Source organism: Zophobas morio, unplaced genomic scaffold, assembly GCF_036711695.1.
Source record: "Zophobas morio isolate AGI-343-1 ecotype UQ-CSIRO unplaced genomic scaffold, CSIRO_AGI_Zmor_V1 ptg000014l, whole genome shotgun sequence".
NCBI classification, from domain to species: Eukaryota; Metazoa; Arthropoda; class Insecta; order Coleoptera; family Tenebrionidae; genus Zophobas; species Zophobas morio.
Window position 1 is genome coordinate 1,053,781 of NW_026972119.1, and position 24,039 is coordinate 1,077,819.

Below are 24,039 nucleotides of genomic sequence, written 5' to 3' on the forward strand. Positions count from 1 at the left end.
TTAAGAAAATTTTAGCCAATGGAATTCATAGAATTTTAAAATTTTGGCAAATCCATGGCGACTTACACGAACATTTCTGGGAGCCGACGAACACATTTTCGAAAAACTGAGATCTTCTGACTTGTTTACTACGTAATGATGGTGATAAAAATTCGAAGGAGTGATTTTGCGGTTAAACGATATTTAAAAATGTGGTTTTAGGAATGAAAATTCGACTAAGAATTGCTTAGGAAATAGTCTGCCAAAAGACTCCTCGACCTCGGGGGAAATTATATCGTCAATTTCACTTGGTCCCGGGATTGATAACCTTCGAAACTTCCGGACCGATTGTTAGGAATATTGTTTAGATGGAAAAATGCTAACTAAAATTTAAACATAAATAAACATTTAAGCGTCAGATTGCTATTACCTAGTGTTGAAAGAGAAAGATGGATTATTTTAATTTCAACATAGTGAGTCATCAGAATTTGACAAGGGACTGTCAGTCAGTAGCGTAACATGCACACTTCAGAAGGGGGTGGTTTTTAAATTTATTTTTTTTTAAATCGCAAACAATAACACGCGGAAACATAAACTTAAGTGAAGACGTTAGCATGAATGCGGATGAATTTATTAGGCTCTAATCTAAACAGGTACAGGTACCCATCGCAGGTAGAAAAGTTCATTATGACAGAGAATCGATGACGGACGCCCCTGAAGGTGCGCCCATTCAAAATTCTGGATATGTTTGATTGTACTTCAGGGGCGAGAGAAGTTCTGTCGAAACAAATCTCCACCAATTTTTAAATTTATAAAATAGCTAAAATTGTGGTTCATGAATCCGCGTTGCCTTTTAGTCACAATTACGTTACAATAATGTTTGTGCAATATTTGCCACATGTTTCATGTAACGGATATCTCGCGAACATACGAGGCAAACATGTCGGTAGCCGAATAATTTAATTATTGTAGGCGTTGAATTTGAGCCATGTGAACTCTACGCGCCTGAATTATAATTCAATTCTTGTTGATTTTTTTTCTAATACACTCAATTTATTTGACTGCTTGAATTCATGTGTTTGTTTGTGTGTGTCGATTTTTGTTAGACAAATAATCTTCCAAACTACCAGACCGATTATTGTCAAATTTTATACTTATATGTATTATAAATATAGGTGTAGATGTTAAAACGCTAACCAAACTTTGTACAACCATCGCTACCAAATATGTGATGACGTCACATCAAAATTGTACCTAGTAAATGACTGTTAAATTGTAGCAAATGATATAGTCCTACATGTGTACCTAGTTTATGAATTCGTGTTGAGTCTTTGGCCAAGACATCCAGGTTTTTGGAAAAAAAAATGTGTAACAACATTTTGCAACTTAATTTGAATCTGCAAAACCGAATTTTATGACCTCATCTCACAATGTTAGCGAATAAATACTGTCTAAAATGTATGATGAGTCTCTACTTGTAATTTTTCACTGTACACTGTATTCATATTTTTAGAATTGTTCATGCAGGGTGACTCAAAAAAATTAAGCAATTAGTCAATTTATTTTATGGGTTAAATCAGACTGCAGAACCGAAGGCTTTGAAATTCTGCAGACATTTTAAAATATCGTAAGCATTCTAATTTTTTTATCACAATATATCTGGAGATCCCCCCAAGAGATTGACGACGTCATCTCAAAATTTTGCCCAATAAATATTATCGAAAATGTGTAAAATATTATGTGATTGTGTTTTATCGTTGCATTTATATTTTTTGCAGAAAATACAGGTACCACAATAGAATCTCCAAGGACATGTATCTACATTCCCAGGAAAATTAAAGCCGTCCTCCTACTTCAAGTCAGCTCCAGGGATGTGACTGCGGTAAATGTTAAGTGTAACATAGGAAGAGGCGAAGAGCAACTGGTAATAGCATCCGTGTACTTACCACAGGGAGCACATGAACCATGTCCAACATGGGAAATGGCAAACTTGGTAAACCACTGTGACACCGGAAATATAAACCTCATCATCGGTACCGATGCAAATGCCCACTGTCTGTTGTGGGGAAGCAAAGACACTAATGATAGAGTAAGAACACTAGCTGAATATCTTTTATCAACAAATCAAGAGATTCTCAACCGAGGCTGCGAACCAACTTTCGTAACATCGCGTAGTCAGTCAGTAATAGATATTACACTGGCTACATGGGATATCTCACAATATATAATGGAATGGCACGTCTCTAAAGAGGCGTCAGTATCAGACCATAGATGGATTATGTATACATTAAAATGTATAGACATGGAGACAAAGACGTACAGGAACCCTAGGCTGAAGAACTGGGCTTTATACAACGAAGAACTGGACGACAGACTGGGGACCTCCGTGCAGTCTATACCAACAGAATACAAATCGATAGAAGACATAGAGAACACCTTGACCATTATCAACGACTCTCTAATGTCAGCGCATGAGAAAATTTGCCCCCTAAAGAAGGAAGGTCTGGGCAAAGGTACACCATGGTGGAACCGAAGGCTCAGCCTACTTCAATCAGGGCTAAGAAAACTTTTCAGTAGAGCAAAAAACACTAAGAAAACTGAGGACTGGGAAGCCTATAAAGAGCACCGGAAAGAGTTTAAGAAAAAATTAAGAAAGAGGAAACGGGAAACGTGGAGATCCTTCTGCAGCGACATAACGTCGATTACTTCGGCCGCAAGGCTGAAGAGAGTTCTCTCGAAGGACCACACACATCAACTAGGTTTCCTAAAAAAAGAAGATTGCACCTTTACAGCCACCTTAGAAGAGTCCGCAGAACTTTTGCTGCAGACCATGTTTCCAGGCAGCACAAGGACTACCTCCCATTCCAAAAGGGATGTAGCCGGTACGCAACCTTCTCCGAAGGACTGGGCGCTGGCGGCAAAGGTAGTCACGGAGGCAAGACTAGAGTGGGCAGTGGGCAGCTTTTCCCCATATAAATCTCCGGGAGTTGACGGTATTTATCCCGCCCTCCTGCAGAGGGGAATGAGCAAACTACGCCCTATTTTGTTGCCAATGCTTCGGGCGTGTCTGGCTTTCAGCTACATACCGAATGCATGGCGAAAAGTAAAGGTTATCTTTATACCTAAGCCAGGACGACAAGATTACACCTTGGCTAAAACCTCCAGACCAATTAGCTTAACATCATTCTTGCCGAAAACGCTAGAAAGACTAAGAGAAAAAGAGATTCGGGAGAATGCTTTGAGCAAGCAACCTCTACATCCGAACCAACATGCCTACATCCAAGGAAGATCCACCGATACGGCTCTACACACAGTTGTAAACCGTATAGAGTGGGCCATGGAGAACAAACTCTTCACCTTAGGAATGTCTTGGATATTGAAGGAGCGTTTGATAAAACGACCTTCAAAAGCATAGGACTAGCCCTACGAGAGCACGACGTGGATCCCACCCTGAGTAGGTGGGTGGCCGGTATGCTGAAGAATAGGGAAGTACTGATTAATGTAGGTGGCACTGAGATCGATGCTGTTGTAGGCAGGGGATGTCCTCAGGGAGGAGTTGTCTCTCCTGTACTGTGGGATACTGTCGTTGACAGCCTGATACGACGCCTCAATGATCTTGGCTACCACACAATTGGATACGCAGACGATCTAGGCATTCTGCTAACAGGAAAAAACGCAGATACATTATGTGAAATAATGCAAGCTGCAGTAAAAATAGTCGAGGAATGGTGCAACAGGCATACCCTCTCCGTTAATGGAGAGAAGATGAAACTAATCCTGTTCACTAGGGAAAGCAAAATTGGCACACTACAGATGCCAAAACTATTTAACACAACGCTTCAACTTTCGGACGAAGTCAAATACCTGGGAGTTGTATTGGACTGGCGACTGAATTGGAAGAAGCATGTAGATGATAAAGTGGAAAAAGCACGCTCGGCTCTTTGGCAATGTTGTAGGGTGGTGGAAAAGTCCTGGGGTTTAAATCCCAAGATCGCCCTCTGGATCTATACGGCAATTGTCAGACCGATGCTGTGCTATGGAGCTTTAGTTTGATGGTCCAGAGCCAGACAAAAAACAACAGCCCTGCAATTTGAACACGTTCGGAGAATGGCGTGTCTCAGTGTAACAGGAGCAATGAGAACCACTCCCACAGCGGCTCTGGAGACACTTCTTTGCTTAGCACCTCTTAACCTTCACATAGTGGAAGCGACAATGAGGACGACTCTAAGACTTCACTCTCTGGGAGTATGGAACAAGCAAGGCTGCATAAAGTAGCACACTCGTATCTTAACGGAGGCGTTCAACAGAATACCCTTGTTAAGGATGGGTTGTGACCGAATGGGCACAAAATTAATATATGAAAAGACATATAGAATATCAATGAATGATAATTCAGAAGGAATAGCCGACATCGATATCTATGTCGATGGTGCCAAAACAGATATTGGTTCAGGAGCGGTATCTACTCCGAACAACTGAACGCACAAATCAGGGTACCTCTCGGCATCCATACGTCTGTCCTACAAACAGAACTGATGGGAATAATGCTGGGAGCTAGAATGGTTGCTGAACGTGAAATCGGCAACAAATAAATCAATCTGCATACTTACTGACAGCAAGTTTGCACTACTAGCCCTGGACAGCTGTATGGTTCGATCCGGGCTGGTATGTAACGCAAAGGAATAGTGTAGAACTTTGTTGGATCAAAAGACACAGTGGCAACCAAGGAAACGAGAGGGCAGATGAGATGGCGAAGCGAGCCGCGCGCATGCCCTTCAGGGGACCCGAACCGGTAATCACGCCTTCCGTCGCCCTCTCGAACGAACTCGTAAAGCAATATACCCATAGACGCCATGAGCAAATATGGGCGATGTTGAGCAGCTGTCGGCAAAGTAGAGCTTGTATGGCGACACCAGACCGTAAGTTGACGAAATTTTATCTCTCACTTTCAAGAGACAAATTGCGTAAACTGGTAGGATTCCTTACGGGACATTACCAGTTTAACAAACATCTACATACGATAGGGGTGGTAAGAGACCCAATCTGTCGTGGATGCAATGAAGAAGAGGAAACAGCTGAGCACATTCTTCGTGAGTGTCCAGCCCTAGCCTCCTACAGGGAATCCATACTAGGGGACGTCTGGCCTAGTATGGCAAAAATCAGGGAGTTTCCACCCTCTGCATTACTCAAGTACATTCAAGCAGTTGGGTGGCTTGATGAGTAGCGGAGCGGGAAAAGACTCTGATATGGATAAAGGGGAAGGTACAATGGGCCCAAAGGCGAGGCCTAAGTGCCGTCTGGCTGCGGTCAGCCCCCATAAATTAAGAATCCAAAATCTAGAATCCAGAATACAGTACTGTTAATATTAGTATTATACTGCACGTATCCAAATTGATATACACATACTTGCAAATATGTGGATGACGTCATCACAAATTTTGTAATGGAAAAACTCATCTGAAACAAAGGTGTAGCACGTTTCTTTCCCTTTGCTGTATCAAAGTTACATTCTTATAATAGTTATCATAAAAGAAATTGGTCGAAGGTTACTTCCACAAAACGTCCCCCGCTTTTTTGAAAAATGATAAAATTGATTATGCGAAATCTATTTTTTTTTATGAAAACCTTATAAGTTATAATAAAGATATGTATGTAACATTAAAGTAAATCTAAATAAGCGTGCTGGGCGTATGTTCCAAATGAGTTTCCCCTTAACAAAACTTTGTGATGAGGTCATCAACATTTTTGCAAAGACATATAGCAGTTTGAATAGGTGCTGTGTAATACTAACGATAACAGTATTTTACTCCCAAAGTATTGGGAAAACAGAGTGAGCCGTTCCTGATTTAATCAATAAAAAAAATTGACACTTCCATTAATTTTTTTGAGTCACCTTGTACTAGAAATTTAAAAACTTTTAATGCAATAATAGTTCCCAAGTATAGACTCATCATATTTTGCACATTTTGGATAGGATTTACTCGGCAAAATTTTGAGATAACTTCATCAATTTTTTGAAAGGAGAGAAACGAAAAAATTTTGCTTAACGATTTACCATGGCTACAATTTCCTTGAGAGCATTGCCGTTTCAACATTATATTACAAAATATTGTTACTGAGTTTTGAATTATTTACAAAAATTACGGATGTCTGGGATTTAACACGGATTCACACCCTGCAAGTGCAGGAGGATCTTATTTTATATATAAAATAGCTATTTGTGCAATAAGATAGGAAAAGTGACATTTTTCCACATTCTAGACATGTCGTGAATGTGGAAAGACACTTTTCCCATCAAATTGCACACAAGATTTTGTAAAATTAGTTAAAAAAGCTCTTCATTATAAATTTAATTGAATGCTAAAATATTAAGTCCCTTTTAATGCAATAAATTTGTTGTCATGGAAAATATAAACAAACAACGCAACATTTTGCAATTTTTTAACGTTTAAAGTGTTTTGGGTGTTTCTTGAGGTAAAAATGTTGGAAGATGATGTTGCATCAGTATCTTTTGATGTTGAAGAGTCAGCCACACTGGCACGCAATTCACTATTGCCCGAGAAATCAAAGAAAAAATATAAAAAGGCGTATAAGGAGTTTGAGAACTGGTGTTTGATATTGTTTTGTTTTATTTTTCCGCTCTAGTTAGGAAAAATTTCACTTTTCCAAACCCAAATGAATGTGGAAAACTAGAACAATTAACCGAATTTTACAAAAATATATAATAAGAATGATCGAATGTTGTTTCGTCAGAACTTCCCTCGCCCCTACAGTACAACATATTTAGCTTTTTCGAAATATTATAAAATTTGTATTTGCCAACAAGTGTAGACAGTTTTTTTTTGTCTTGAAAATTTATAGGTTAGATCTGATTAAAAATCAAAACAAAATCATTTTGCATCAAAAAATTGAAAGTTCATTCACACAACCTTTGTTAATAGTATATTATTCTTGCTTTCGCCTTCTGAATAATACTTTAAGCCTTCTTAATTATATACGTAAAATTCTATTATGTAACTAAGTCTTAACAGATAACTATAATTAAATTCGAAACATTTCTTTTTTATAAAAGATAAAAATAAGAATAGTGTTGGACATGACATTTGATTGAAATTCTTGCTGTAGTTTGTACTTGTAATCGTAAACGATAATATAAAAATACTACCGTTAAAATCATTTGTGAAATTGTCGTCCTACAAAAGAAGCCAAAAATTTATTACACAATGGTCCGCATAGATCGTCAGGAAGGTGAACATAACAAAGCAAATGTTAGATTCTGAGAATTATTTACCTGACTTACAAGCTTATCCATATCATTTATACATAGGGATGGCATGCACTTTTTTTTATTTAAATTTAAAAAACAGATAGTCGTGAACAAGGTTTCGTTATTATGCTCTCTGAGTATGATTTTCATTTAATCAGTAACGCAGATTAATATACTTTAAAATTTTTATTTTCAAGTTATAATCTTTATAAGAAATGAATCTTATCCAAAACAAAAAATTATAAACATGTTTAATTGTTGTACATGATTATACAGAGAGTTCATTAATGATCGAGAACCACGTGACCAGTTAATTATTTGTAACTAAAAAATCGATTGGCATTATTGATTAATGATCAATTATTTTTACTAAATTGTTATCGTTTATCTGCCATTAGTGTCATTTACGATCAGTAGCGTCCTTGTAGTAATAATTCCCATTCTCGTTCTGTTTTTAGTGTTTTCTAATTGTTTACTTACATACAAATCAGTTCTTTTCAGAACTAACTACTTGAAATTAACAACTGTGTGGTACGTAATCAAATTTGGTAAAATTTTACAAAACGCAGGCACTGTTCGATTTCACACAAACTGTTTGCACAAAACTCTTCTAGAGCACCCCCTGATCACGTTCCTCACCTTCAAATGTAGTGCCACAAAAAATTGTTAAATTTTGCATTCCTTTACTCTTTAATATCAGCCGTTGCTAATATAACCTAACTTTTTACAGTCACCAACGCGCGGATGCGCGGAAGGGTAATGTCTGATTTTTAATAGACACACGGGTTCTTCGCGCCCACAGACTATCCCCTCGCGCCATACACCCCATCACAAACTTACTCTTTAACGTGGAACTTCTTGCTCCGTGATCATTTAGTTGTTGGAATTGGTGTCAGTTAAATTGCGTGTGCAGTATATGGCGTATATCGGCAACGCCACCTATATCGGCCGCAACTATAGGGTGCGAACACTGAATATGTTTTTCTGACACAAGGTGTCATTTATACACATCTGAAGGTTAGAAACGTGTTCAGGGGGTGCTGCAGAAGAGTTCTGTGGAAATGGTTTGTGCGAAGGCGAATGATGCGTTGTGTGAAGTTTCACACCAAATGTCTATATAAAATTAAGTACGTTTACTTTGACATTTTCAGGAAAACTTGTTGTTTAACAATGGTTTTCACACCCGAACAGGATGCTTTCATTCTGATGGCTCACTTTCGAAGTGGAACCCGAAACCCAGACGGAACCTGGTCTTATTCACTGCAGTCGTGTATTGACCAATTTACGGAAGCCTTTCCAGATGCCAATGTTGGGTATCAAACATTTGCAAATCATAAGGGGGTCCTTGTTCATCGTTTTGAGACTAAAAATTGTATTTGCAAAGGAAAGACAACTGGCAGAAAAACTGTTTTGACTGAAGAAGTTACAGAAGACATCCAGCATCGGTTAGAACAAAGTCCAAATAAATCTATACGAAAATTTACAGCACAGACAGGTAAAGATTGGTTGTCAGATTTTTTTATTTTTTAAAGGCGTTAAATATTTTCATAAGAATTAAAGAGATTTTATGATACAGTTTAAAAGTTAAATTGTTGCAGGTCTTTCAGTCGGAAGTTGCCATAAAACACTACAGAAAGTTCTGCACATGCACCCGTATAAAGTTTCAGTCGTCCATGAATTACTTCCACCAGATTTTGAGCGAAGAATAAATTATTGCCAATGGTTTAATAATAATTTAAATGGTGATGCCTTATTAGACTTAACATTTTTCACTGATGAGGCATGGTTTCATTTGAGTGGATACGTGAATAGTCAAAATTATAGAACGTGGGCTACTGAGAATCCTCATATTTTTGTAGAAACTAGTTTGCATCCCATAAAAGTTGGAGTTTGGGTAGCCATTTCAAGAAGAAGAACTATAGGATCGATTTTTTTTCACGATACGGTGAATGCTGAAAGATATCGCACTAATATTCTACAACCCTTTTTTGAACAACTGCATGATGACGAATGCCAGTATGGTTACTTTCAGCAAGACTTCGTTTCTTGCAGGAAGTTTATGACGATCGAATTATAAGTCAAGGACTGTGGCCCCCAAGATCGCCAGATCTCACCGCGCCGGATTTTTTTTTGTTTGGTCATTTGAAGAACAATGTTTTCAAAAATAGGTTGCATACCATTGATGAGCTGCAACAAGCAATAACCCATGAAATTGAAAATATAACTCCTTACACTCTTCAACGAGTATTTGATAATATGAAAAGAAGAGTTAATATGTGTATTGCTAAGGAAGGAAATCATTTTCAACATTTATTGTAAATACCTAAATAAAAACAATTTATGAAATGCTTTATTTTTTTATTCTTAACTCCTTTGTGACGCCAATGAATTTAGGGACATTAATCTGCACTATTGCCAATTGTGTATGTTTGGTTGCATACATTTTTGATCACGTGGTTCTCGATCATTTATGAACTCTCTGTATTATCTGTTCACGCCTGAAACTTTTGGTATAGGCAAAACATTATACATATCACAAGCAACTTTGTCCAATCTACTAATCTTTTTAAATTAGCAGTCATAGTTGGTAAATGCAACAACATAAATTTTACGCAGTGTCACAAATGACAACAAAAGCGCCAAACAATTAAAAATTTTACGTATTCTAATTAGCAGCTTGGGTGATATAGATCTGCATGACGCCACGATCCGTTCATGCAAATGATTTTCATTTTGAATTGACACGTTGTGTACTTCATTTTTTACCTTGCCGCACAGGAAGAATGTTAAATCAGGGCTACGCGGGGAGCAAGCATACCGTTCTTCCCTAGCAATAACTCTCGGTACAAAAGTTCTCTACAAATAATTTTTAACGTCACTCTGATAATGGCAGTGCAGCACCATTATTTTGAAACGAAATTACTCGTCTTATGTCTAATTTTACACCGCCGAATATTTCTTTCAAAAAATTGTGAACCAACAGCATCGTTGCCGACAATTTCACACCACGCAATAACTTTAAATGTTCCTTGCAAATGACGTTTCTCTTACCAATACGGATTTTGATGGGCGCAATAATGTGAGTTATGCCTATTTACACACCTACTTATTATTGGTAAAGGTGGCTTCATCCGTAAACAAAACGTTAAATAAAATGTTTGGATCTTCTCGTAACTGAGCCCTTACAAATTCATAAACACCAGCCGGCGAACAAAATCATTTCAAATTAAAATAAATGCTACATGATATAGGTGAAATCAGTTTGACTGCAAGATGTTGAAAACCAAACTTTGGCTAATTACTTATAAAAAAAAAATTAAAATATGTTGCTTATTCAAAAATATCCAGGCGTAAACAGATACAAAATTCACCCTGTACACTGATTATAATATAGTTTTGTCAGTGGGCTACCACACACCGTTAACGCACCACTCTGCATTTCACTTAATGTTAATACAGTTTTTTATATGGCTTAATGTCGATTGAAGTACACTCATATTCGAAGTATTAAAGAAAATATAAGGGAAATCAATTTAAGAAAATAGCGCTTAATGCCTATGTTTTTGTTAAAAATTAAAAATGTTTTCCAAGTAAGCTTCAAAATTCATTAAGTCTTGAAGTTGTTTAAGTATTTCAAGTACATATTTGGACAGTTCACGTGGGAAGTATTGATATGTCAAGTATTTTCGGTAGAAGTTAGTACCTGGTACATTAATTGGAGACGACTTCAAGTAGTGCTTTGTAGTTGATATTTCAAACACTTTTTTTCAGCACTTTGAGCAATTCTGACCTTATGCGATACACACATACTGTTACTCATGATATTTTTTGTATACAATACATTGTTAAGTGGTAATGGAATTTCAATTGCCTCCGTCCCAAGGAACCGCTTCAATACTTTATACATGGCTTTCATAAATATTTCTACATCCAAGTGAACACTAATTTGGTCCACCTATTTCGGAGTGTGTAACTTTATAGTTACATATGGCATCTCCATAGCAACAACGGTCCAAATAAACCTCATAATTACTCTGACAGATGACATATTTACTACATATATTAACTCAAACTTTAAAAGTACCTACCACTGCTAAGAATTGGCAATCTGCAACATTTTAAAATTTCACAGGTCACTGTATGTAAGAAACATTTATAAAAATCTTGCATATTTTATTTATTTTTGTGCAATCTCAAGTAGAAATTTTGTCTGTTGCATGTATTTTCGAAATTTTAAGATATAAGTATCAAAACGCTCAATAAAAACATGGTCATTAATGCTCCGTAACAGTTCTGGAATGTAACTAGTTGTAACAATGAAATAGTAATTTTCCTAATTTTGACAAGAAAAGTGACATTTTTCACAACTGACTGACGTTATGAAATGACTTTACTTTTCGTAACTAGTTATGAAATACTTTATAGTCCAGTCAAATTAGCGATCAACCTCGGAATGAGGAATAATAAGCTGAATTTTCATATATACCTTGATTTTGGCGTTCTAAAAATTGTCTCAAAAGTATCATAAAATCTCGTGTCTGCGTCGTGAGTTATTCCAGGTCAAATGTCAAAAAAAAAAGTTTTTCGCAATTATCTCGGTTTCTATTGCTCCAATGAAGTTAACATCTATTATCAAAATTGTAGAGCACACAATTTGGGACAAATTTTATTCGAAATATTTTTAGATGCGCTCAATCGTTTTTGAGATACAGGGCGGTGAGGGCGCAGCGCTCATCCATACGTACTGTAATGCAAGATCAATCGTGAATACCTGTGAATAGCTTGAATTTTGAATAATTTGTATTATTTATCAATTAATGCATTGTATTTAACAACATTTTACATATTTTCAATATATTCATTTAATAATACTTACCTACTTTGTGTAATTGAAAACTCTTTAAATGAAATACTTATTCTATTTATTTAAAGTAGATTTTAAGTAGAAAAATAATTAAGTACTTTATCTTTAAAACGTGTAAGTTTAGTAGATATATTAGGTAATATATTATACTTGTTATACTATTATATACAGTTGCCGCCAAAAAATTTCAGACGTCAATGTCATTCAGTCGTCAGATAGTGTAAAGCAACCTTTAAATGTTTAGGTATTTTGAAAGTTTGACATTCCAGCTGTCCGAAATAATGACAATAAAGCGTAGACTACATTAAAATTTTTGACATGACAGAAAAGTGATGTTTGAAATTTTTTGTCGGAAACTGTATCTTAAAGTTATATTAATTTATTCAAAGTAAATTTTAAGAAAGTTAAACGAGTGAATATATTTTAATTTTATCTTTATTCAACAGCTGTACATTTCTTACGATTTTTTTTTATCTTGCGTTACACTACGTATGGATGAGCGCTGCGCTCTTACCGCCCTCTATCTCAAAAACATTATGATGAAGTCACATTTTTTAATATCTGTAGCCATAACTGTAAACGTCCGGCTGATTTTTGTTTTGAAAAAGGAATTCTTATAATAAGGTAAGATTCTTTAAATTCTAGGTCATCAAGAGTAAAATTGAATAACTCCTTCCTGCAGCCAGCACCGGCTACACCAAAAATCATGACTACCTGTAACAAATATAATTTACATCAAATGATTTACTCCCAAAAATTATTAAGTAGACAATAATTTAATTATAAAATCGAAGTAAAAATCATAAAAATGTGCTGACTTTCATCATAAGAGTCAGAATCGTTAAAAAAATCCAGTATTTCCTGTTGACTAAATGTTTATGATTTTTTTGGATGATACCCTTCACTTTTTCTCTTACAAAAATCGGAAATTTCGAATATTTTGATATATCGATGGATTCCTTCACCATAACAGTAGCTTCTAGAATCGCATATTCAGACCATATATTTCCGGTTGATTTTAATGAATTACTTCAATTTACAAATTATGCCAGTAGCACTTTTTCCAAGCTAGTTATGCTTTTCGTTTTACACCATTTATTGAAAGTTTCGTAGCATGCAGTATAGCATTCTTTGGACTTTTTTGGCAAAGGTCCTACACAAATTATATTTCGGCAGTTTCCTCTATATCTGAATCTGCGCTCACTTCCATGATTTTCAATTTTCAATCCAGTTTTCTTTTAGAAAAACCACACAAAACCGCAAATTGCAGAAACCGTAAATTGTTTACCAATGTCCCATAACGATAAAGCCAAAGGCACTGCTATTTTCCCAATGTATATAAATTATTATTATTTAAAATGTAATTTTTATTGCTCCGATCCTTTTCCACCGTGGTTCCGATCGAGTTAAAAAACGTAATAAGCACCACGGGCGTAATAGCGACCATCTTCGGGTAATATAATAACATTGTCAGCTGGTCAACCGCTATTACAGCCCTAAATGCTTCAATAATTATTCTCTTTTTAAATTCTTCCACGATGTTAGCGCCAAGCATCCTGAAGAAATGTTGCGTCCTATCTCCTTTAAGGTGGCAGATAAATGTGGAACTATGGAACTAGACTCTCGACTGATAAGATTTAAGGTGAGAAAAACGTGTAACTCCCAGCCTTTATTGGAAAGGTTTGTGCAATCTCTAGTCTCACTGGTGGAGTGTAAAATGGACGAAACAAATTTTAGTTTATTAGTTTAAGTTTTCTGCTTCTGGATTCGCGAATTGTTTTTTCGTTTAGATTAATTCGATTAGTTAAAATGGAGAGTTTGTGTTTTAAGCTGTAAGGTTTTCGTTCCGTGAGTTTGGACGGAAGGCCCTCATTGGATAGGGTTACGGTAGTTACTTCTCTTGGTCAAGGTTTGGAATAGTTCCTAGAATTTGATAAATGACCAAAGTCGTCAGGTCGCCGTCGCGAGACTGAATAGCCTTTTGACGGAGAGTACTTACTACTTTGCACATGTCGCCGTCGAGACCGATTACGATACGTAGTTTCCCCTACATAGCACTCAGAAATTAGAATTCTTTTGAGGAACTCCAACTTTTCTGATCTTTAGATTACCTAAGTTACCTATTCAGCGTGTAGTTTGCACATCAATAAAATTTAATTTCATCAGTTTGGGAATTTTTCATGAGTGTTATAATAAGGTCTTTATAAATCAGTTTTGGTGTAGGCTTTAGTTCTCTCAGTTGCAGTTACCCCTATGTTTTCACCGTTGTCTCACAGAGATTATTTTACTATCTGCTAAACTGTTCCGTCCAACCTCTCATCATCATGTTGTCGTCAATGTAATGTGTTAATAACAAATGGGTTGTAATAGGAATTATAAAGTACGAATGTGCGTCAAAAATCGAACTATAAATGAAACACTAGTAAATACCTACACCAATTTATTTAAAGAATAAATATTTAAAACATTCAGCCGGTGACTTGCAGCTCAGACGCTCTAAGCCCGGGGCGGAACTCTGTGCGCGCTTATTACAGGCGGCGCGTGACGTCGTTTCCTCTCTCCGGGGTAGAGGTGCAGCTCGGTCGCTGTTAACGTCATTCTCATTACACCCTCCTTGTATGTGTGTTTGTAAATTTTGATTTTTCTTTTTTTTCCTTATTGTTTCTTCAGGGTGAAAATGTTTACTTGTCGCCATTTGTAATGCAGTGACCTTTCGGAAAGTGGACTGGTGACGGCGGGGATCTCATCTTCGCTTGGAAATGCTGGGGTTCTTTTTAAGCTCCGGCGCCATTTGTAATGCGGTACAGTTAGCTAAGATTGCACGGCTGCATAAAACTGTATTCTAGAAAAATTAACTATTTACAATATGTACAAGAGAAAACAAAATTAATTGATATTCGACCGCCGCTCGGTGGATGGTCTATCAGAGTGTCCTCCTTGTTGGATAGTCGCTGGCGTCACCAGGTCTCACACGATCTGGTGCTGTTGCTGGCTAGCGAGATGCCCAGTCTCAGCACGACCGACCTACAGACGGCAGTACCTAGGTCTCACTTCTACCTAGAGGAACGAAAAAACCAATCTCAACAGGCTGTCCATAAGGATTTATCACGTGCTAAAAGTTTGGGTCGTGTTAATGAGTTTTCTAGCAGCGATTTTCAAGTGAAATTTGGTAGAATATTAGACAGGTATTTTATAAATCAGTTTATTTACAGAACAAACACTTAGGTATGGAATTATACTAAAACTTAACTCACGCTCAGTAAATTCGTTACTTATTGCTAGCTCAGAAGGTCATGACCAAAAGTCCTAACGTAACAACTGTGAATTTGTGCCGAATTTAATGAATTTATTTTTGTTGTAATTTCGTACTTACTTTCCTCTGTACGATAAAATTAACTCAGATTGATTCATAAGATACTAGTCTAATATTCTGTCAAATTGTACTTGAAAATTGCTGCTAGAAAACTCATTAACATTATCCAAAGTAATATCACGTAAATCCCTATGGCCAGCGATTAAAAAAAAGTCACTATATAGGCGGTGCTTCGAAGCCGCTGTATAGCTTAAGCTATGACAGACGCCAATTGGCCAATTGGCGTCTGTCATCGTCATTACAATGCCTGTTGCTTAATTGTACAAGAAAATGAAATACGCCATCTTGGGTTTGATGTCAAAAATGGGCATTCGACTTTGTATTGAAAAGTCATAAGTTTCAGTTTTCTATTGAAAATAGTTGAATTTTATTCATGTTCATCTCAGAATGTAATAATTATTAACATTTCCACACAATATGAAAAGAGAACTATATATTTGAATTCACTGTTAAGGCATCGTAATCTTTTTAAATCTATTATTCTCAAACAAGTAGCATACCAAATGCTTGAGAATTTGTTTTAAAAAATAATTTTTGTATTCATTAATTTATTAATTAATAATGAACACACACATTCCATTTATGTTACAGTGCCGGTACTTGTATTTTCAAACCTTCCCGGCACCGACTTCACTCTTCCTTCATTCTCTCAACCTTCTTCACCCGCACCCCCATACCTCACTCCGTCACACCCTCTCTCATGCTTCTCCTTTGATTCCAACAACCTCTCAGATCGTCTTTCCTCTTCCCCCATCCAACCTAACCATTCACAACTCCTTCTTTCCTCATCATACAATCCACACTCGAAAACAAAAATGCCAAACATTCTCTACCCTACCACAACCACACAGATCCGTATCACTCAGTCCTCTTTTATTCAAAAAATTAATAATGAACAATGAAAATTTGGTGTGTGCTACTGATGTACGGTAATCTAAAAAAGCAAAACAAAATATAATTGTGGCCCAGCAACAGAAAGTTTCCGGGGAAAACTTTTTGACATTTTTTTCACCAAAGTGCTTTCAATGAGGTTTTCCTACAAAGTGCAAGCTTGTACAAATGTCGAAATGACTGTCATGTTCATAATGTACGGCAGAACATTTAAAAATGCCGTTGTTCGGCGTCTCCAAGAAAATAGAGAATTTCCTTCACGTATTCGTGTGTCGGATGGGTCGTCAAATAACCAACGAAATACTAAACGCGGAATCCGAAATTTTAAACATCGTAGAAGAAAATACAAGCATACGCGTGCGAAAATTGGCATACCGAGTAGGGGTTTCACTATTTGTAGTTTGGAAAACCTTAAATGAACAGGGCCCACACCTGTATCATGTGCAACGCGTACAACATTTGAAGTCTGACGATTTGTCAAGAAGAGTTCCGTTCTGTGAATAGTTGCTTCAAAAAGACATTTTACGGAAAAACTATTTTCAATAAGTTAGGCAACATTTAGCAGACATGGAATTTTTAATTCCCATAACATTCATGTTTGGTCAGACGAGGATCTCCACAGAATCCAAGAAAGATCGCTTATGTGACAATGTTTGAAAACCACCTAACAGGTTCATACATTTTACCACCCTGATTAACAAATAACAACTTGGGCTCTTTAAGAAAAAGTACCACTAGATACTCGACGTGATATGGGGTATCTCCCTGCTCATAAAACCCGTGAAGTGCATGCGTGGTTTAACGAAAACTTCCTAGGACGGTGGACAGGCGGAAATGGACCGACCAGTCTTACGGCCTCCTCAGGTTGCCGACCTCAATCCTTGCGATTTCTTTTTGTGGGGGTACATAAAGCACTTGGTATTTGAACCCTCGAATGGCACAGTTGAGCAGCTAGGAAATCACATTGAGAAAGCTGCGACAGACATTACAACTAATTTTGATATGATCTTTAGGATGCAGCAATCACGGCGCCGGCGTACGGAAACCTGCATTAGAAATGGGGAACGTCTTTCGAACATTTATTTTAATAGACTATGTCAATTTTTCTTTGCAACTTTTATAATCGTTTTTTGAAAAATAAAAAAACAATCGGGCCACTTACAAATTTTTATCTTCTAGAAAATAGAATTAAATAGAGTACATGGCCAACAAGAAAGGTGTCGCTGGTTTACCCCGTAAAAAATCTCTTTATTAGGCATTTCCTTCAATTGTCTTTCATTGTTTTTTTTTTTAAATAAGCAGTGTAAAACTGGATACTACTTTTTTCGTAGTCTAGGGGTCATAAAAGGTCGAAAAAAGACGAAACTGGCAAGTCGCCCTATGGACTCCTTAGCTTACCATCGGGAAGTAAAGTTCTCATAATAACAACTACTCACCGAAAATAATATTCAGAATGTTTTATTCCCTCTTTTGAAGCTTAATTAATTAATTTAGTCCTCTCTTCTGTTTTGAGGAGACAAAATCAATCAAATTTTAATTTTCGTTAACACAAATCCATACTCTGATCTGCCGCCACTGATGCTTGTTATTTGAAGGTGCTAATACTTAAACTGTTTGAAGGTATAAGTATTAATAGTCGAAGTTAAATATGCATTTTCTCCCACGGTTCGAACTTGCGCGGTTCCGTCCCCGCGGCGCATAGGTTACGGGGATTTTATTTACGCCACTAGTTTTGAATTTATGAAGATTATCACAGAACAAATATCCCAAAATCCAACTTTATATGTAATTCTTCAAAAAAGTGAAATTGTACTCTAAAGACGAAAAAAGTTCTGTCGAAATAGCCAAAATTTTGATAATCAAATTTAACAGTTTGTGGTAAAATTCTGATTTTTTTTTATTTTCTTATTAATTAGTATCAATTTTGCGTTAGGGCGGAAGTGTAGGCATCTTATGCCTGCGCCACTTTTTTGCCTGTCATAATTATCAAATTTAATTTTGAAGCTTGTCACTGAACCCGCTTCTATTGGATGGCAAGGAGTCCCATAATTCGAAGACTTTATTCGAGATAAAATGTTACCTCACTATAGAGCGAAATTAGTTATCGTTAAGTAGTTTTAAACAACGCCCTCCAGTTCTAAATACTTAGAGGGTTGATGAGAAACAGATGTTTGGTAGGCGAGTGCAGATTTTTAAGTTTCCGAAAAATGAGGATCACTTTTCATACGTCTCTAAGAAAGAGGTGGACGACGCATCATGTCAGTGGATTAAATTAGTGATAACGGAACAACGATTAGAATTTATTTATTAACCACTCCTAGAAAATTAGATGCATCATAGAAAAAATATTAAATTAATGCTTATTAAAAATGTACTGGGAGTTGCAAGGTGTTTAGATAAAGCATGTTATGTTAAAAAGGATGGTCTAAAGTTATATAGACACAATTTGCTTCAACCCTGAAGCACACTCAAATTCAGTTTCTTGAATGAATCATAAAATTCAGCTATGAGCATTTTATTTTTATTTATGATGATCTTTCAAGTTAAAATGAAAGAAGGGGCGCATGTTTAAACTAGAAGCAATGGAACATATATGTATTTTAGGTGTATTTTTTAAATAAAATTTTGTGATGATGTCATCAAATTTTTGTCGAACTGTTGGGAGTAAGTACATATTAGGTACTACCAGAGTGTATCCAGAATTTTCCAAAAGTGGGGTAAGTCGTTTTTATTACTTTATTTTATTACTTTAAATTACTCCATTCATTAGTTTTTTAAGATATCCTGGACAGGCAGTTATAAAAAATGTATATACAGTGCCAAATAATAAATGCAACCGCATAATATTTTGCACATTGTATGGACTTCAAATCTTTGAAGTTTCCTATTAACGATCTAAGGAGGGAACCATCTACACAGTGTTTCTGGAATATACTTAAAACTTCACAAGAATAGGTCCAATAGCTTCCAAGATTATCTAACTAATAAATTCGCCAAGAAACGGCATCGGCAGACGGAAACAGGAGACCTGTTTTATTATATTGTAGGAGCCATGGTAACATGTCGAGAAAGCATGATGTCAATCATTGGTCAAATGGGCCCTATTACAGTGCACAGGAAACAAAAATTAAATAATTCACCAATTAATTTTAATACAATATCACTCTTACTTCCCGAACGTAAAGACGAAAGTATTGTAATACAATTTGTTTTTTGATGTTTTACAATTCCTAGAGTCCTAGAATATGAAAAAGTAGGCCGGTCTCTCTTTTACGTTTAGACTGATTCTTGTGAAATTTTATCATGTTGATACTAAAACACTAACCAAATTTTTATCACCTCCACTAACAATTTGATGACGTCATCTAAAAATGTTGATAGGTGTATGCTTCGTAAATTTATAAAAGACTACGTCTCTACACTCGTGGCTTATACATCCGGCCTTATTTATTTATTTATTTAGGCATCTAAACTAAAAAAAAGAGTCAAAACTGGTATGCAAGATTTACTTAACAATTTAATTTAGAAACTACAAAACAAACTGTTGTGAAATTTTACAACGGTTTTAAAGTTTGCAGTAAAATACAGTACATGGTTAATCCAAATCCATCTTTTTATTCCTCCAAAAATTTGACAACGTTACCTCAAATTTTGTTGCAGACGTGCTATCTAAAACGCAAAAAAATTTATGGATCTACATTTGCATTAATATTTTTTAAGGTTATGATTTTTTTACAAGAATTGTTTTTCGTTTTCTGAAATAATAGTATTGAACAAGAAAACGATGTACGTAGATGGATCTAATCCGGTCGCTCAAATTAAATCACTCGCTCCTTCGTCGCTCGCATTCAAAAATTTGAGCTCGCTCCGTAAAAACCCACTTCACTTACCTCGCTACCTAATAGTGTTTTATTCACAATCGGTCAGTAATGTGGAACTTTCAAACTTTTTAAAAGTTTGTAAGTGAGCTATTACATACTTCACTTCAATCTCAAGGGTTGAAAGGGATATATGTCACTTATCTGTCACTTTCCATCCAAGAGATGGAAGTAACTGTCACTTTCCACCCAATAAATGGAAGTGAATGTCACTTTCGACCTTAAAACGTTATCTTTGTATAATTAATGATCCCGTGGTCAAGACTGTACCACTTATTAATGTGACTCGATCTTGAAATGTGTGGCAATTAGTAATTTTTATGAAATAGAAATGTATCTGTGTCTTTGTTATGCTGTTACTGTCATTTGGCTGTCAATTGCCTTGCTGGTAACACGTCTTCCACGACTGTTTGCCGGTTACCGGTGACACAGTGTTCTTTTCGGTCCGTTAACCCGATAATTCTAGTACAGTCTATCGTAACCTCAAATCGTAAACACATCAAACTTTCTTTGACAGTTCCTACATTTGATAGCGAAAATTACTACTCTCACGCTATCTTTGTTTAACACAGGTTAGGTTTCTCTCTGTCGAACTCCGACCACAGGCAGTTTGCCGTACTTTCTAAAAGTAATAATAGATCTAGTGACTTTGGTGCCACTTTTTGATTGGCGTCCTCATTTTATTTCACATTATTATCAACGGCCATTACCTTGAGTTTGATGTTTGTCAATGTTAAAAGTGGAATTTTATTAGCAATTTGCAGGATAAATCTACTTAAAACGATTGTGAATAAAATAGTATACAAACCTCGGCAAAAGTACTATTCCTGTGTCTCGAGAAGTCGAGAACTATTTAGGTCACCTCGGGGCTGTGCCTCTCGGTAAACTGTAGTTCTCTCGACAGGAGTGGAGTACTTTCCGCCTCGGTATGTAATATACTAGTCAAGTGTCCACACAAAGTGCCCAAAAAAATTAATTACGCAGTATTATTAACAAGTGATATAATGTAATGTAACTGTGGATAGTACTAATACATCTAATGATCATACAATTTTCTAGGTTAAATTAGCTTTCAATTTGAATTCATATTATTCTTATATTTATGTAAAAGCTGTTACTGTAAGATAAAACGTCGTATATAATACGTGAGTGTAATGCCATTATATATTCGTGAGATCAGTATCCCTCGCGCTAGCGCATTCGTGATCCTATATTCTCATTCACTTATGGTATAGACGGGGCCGTTAATAATGACCGCTTCCCTTGGCCATGGATTTCTAGGATGGACTGCCGAAGCTACGCGAACCCTTGGAGAATGCTGAAGTTCGATAAATGCAGATCTGTATTTGCGGTTGTAAACCAGCCTTGCCTTTCTCGAACGGTTCGGGTAGTTTCGGCAGTCCATCGGTAGGCGGTCATTATTAATGGCACTATCTGTACAGTATTTCTCTCACTTATATTTATAATATAAAATGTTGTTATTGATTTAATAAAAAAAAAATAACTTACTTATTTCTACGAAATTCTTGAAACGAAATTAGCTGTTATGATATTACATTATGTATTTATTTTTTGCTAGAAATACACTACAATAACACCGTCTAACACCCTGTGTATTTTAAATACATTGTCATATTTTTCTCTCCCCGCCTATTTTATTTCAGGTGTACTAGTTTCGGCTCATAGCCTTTATCAGGTCCTTTCGTCGACTTTATTCCAAATTCAGCAGAAAGTAGATTTTTGGTGACCTTAAATTTTCTCAATATTGTTACTAAATTTGTTTTTCAGAAACTAGGCAAGGCAAAAGTTTGAAAAACATATCATGGACCTTAACGTATTAATTCGTTTAGTGTTGCCAGTTTGGTGGAAGTCAAAATAACATCAAAACGAAAAATAATATACACAGTGTGCAGTCTCAACCACGTCTCAACCTCACTGACGTTTGATGCAAATCATGGCTTATCTAATCAAGATCATCACGAAAATTGTGATGTTGGACAGTCATTTTTAATTTTTAAAGCATTTTAACATCTAGCAGAACTCGTATAACCGAGAATAACCGAGAAAAAGTAGTAATTGTTATTAAGAACTCCCGAAGTTGTAGGCCACGACTGCAATGGCGGTGGCGGGCGGACGGCAATGATCATCACTTGCTATCAAACCTCTGTCATTATCTAAACATGTTTACCTTATTAGAAGTCAGATGTGTAGAGTAGATTTACATGCTCCATATACTAAATGCATACGTATTTATGTTCTAATACAAGTATCTTTTGTTATATAGGTGGTGTGAGAGCTCCCGAGGAGGACCCATCCGAGAATTGGCTATTTCCCAGCGTCGCTCCGGCCCCTTTGGAGTTAGAAACCCACTCCAGTGCAGGAAATACACTTATATTTCATTCTCATGTCGTAGTGTTGACAGTGCTACTTATCCTCAGGTGACACGTAATTTGTTACGGATCCTCGTAAAAATACAGTGCGACGTTGCAGTGTTGGTACCCTTATTTGGGTTGTGAAATCCATATCAAGATGCAGAAAAGGATACCTAAACATACTTGCAATGGATTCAACTGTGCTGTCATTGATTAAACTGTGCCCAAAACCTAATCGATTGGCAGGGATTTATAATTATTTTGTTAAATAAATTATTATTTTTTCAGTACTTGTTTGTATTATTAAAGCGAATAGACTATATGTTACTGAAAAATTGTAATAATGCAATATAGTTACACATATATTTTGAGTACAACCAATATTTCCTAGGAATTTAATTTTTTAATTGAAACATTCCTCTCGGTTCTGACTTTTTCGCAAATCAAAGGCAACTCTATGTATAGTACTTGTCTAGTCTAATCATCCTTTAACAACTGAAATGTTTCTAGCCAACATTTCCTCCAAGACCCTCTAGTTATATCTAATAATATTTGGAAAGACTGTTCCCATGAAATGTAAATAAAAGTTACCATTGTATTAAGCACCTATGTAACTCCGAATTATGTGTAAGAGTGTGAAACCTAGACCATAAATGTTGTATAAATGAATGTACATATCCTGCTGCTTAGCAGTAAACCTGTTACTCGAATGCAATAAATGACTTTATTACGATTACTGTGTCGTTTTTTAATTTTGTTCCTCCCCTATTTGCCTGCAGCCAGTGAATAAGTAAAGCTAATTTACGAGATAGAATTTTCTCCCCTACTTTGTATCAAATTACGTTGCAATTTGTACTAACAGAGCAAATTGCGACTGTAGTGCACCCTCATACTTAGCTAGTTACCTTAAGATTAGTCTGCCCAATTAAGAATGCGGAGTGGAAATGCAATCAGGAAAACAGATTAGCTTATGTCGCGGTTTAAACTGATTTTTCTTTGCGCTCTGATTTTTGACGTGAAAAAGTATGTGAAATCGTCAATTAAAATAGAGAAAATTTAAAGTTTTCTCGTTACAAGAGTTCGAAGTGGTGAAGAAAAATAACACATTTCCTACGCCGATTCGGTTAGTTTGAAAGTTTAAAGTTCAGAACAGTTGAAGGGTTGGAAATTGTCGAGGTGGAACGTTAGTTGGCTGCACTTTGACCCAAACTTTGAATGGAAATGGACATTGCCATAAACAGGGCAACTCGACTATTAAATGGTTCTTGAACTATGTATTTAAATAAAAAAATCATATTTACCATTTAATTTGTTAATTAATGCTAATAATGAACTATTTTGAAAATGAGAAATATAACTCAAACAGACAGCAGCATTTTATTAAATCTCTCGCTTTTATCGTTACATAACAGGAA

General features: G+C 36.1%; 1 protein-coding gene across 7 annotated transcripts in view; it reads left to right on the forward strand.

Annotated features, from left to right (window-relative positions):
• LOC135129139 (lachesin-like) overlaps positions 1 to 23,357 on the forward strand; it is a 252,154-nt gene extending 228,797 nt beyond the window's left edge. For all 7 annotated transcript variants that reach the window (XM_064056226.1, XM_064056224.1, XM_064056227.1 and 4 more), the window contains one exon: positions 22,537 to 23,357. In XM_064056226.1, coding sequence (XP_063912296.1) covers positions 22,537 to 22,694 — 158 coding nt within the window. In that variant the 3' untranslated portion in view covers positions 22,695 to 23,357. The remainder of the gene's footprint in view (positions 1 to 22,536) is intronic.
• Positions 23,358 to 24,039: the final 682 nt, after the last annotated feature.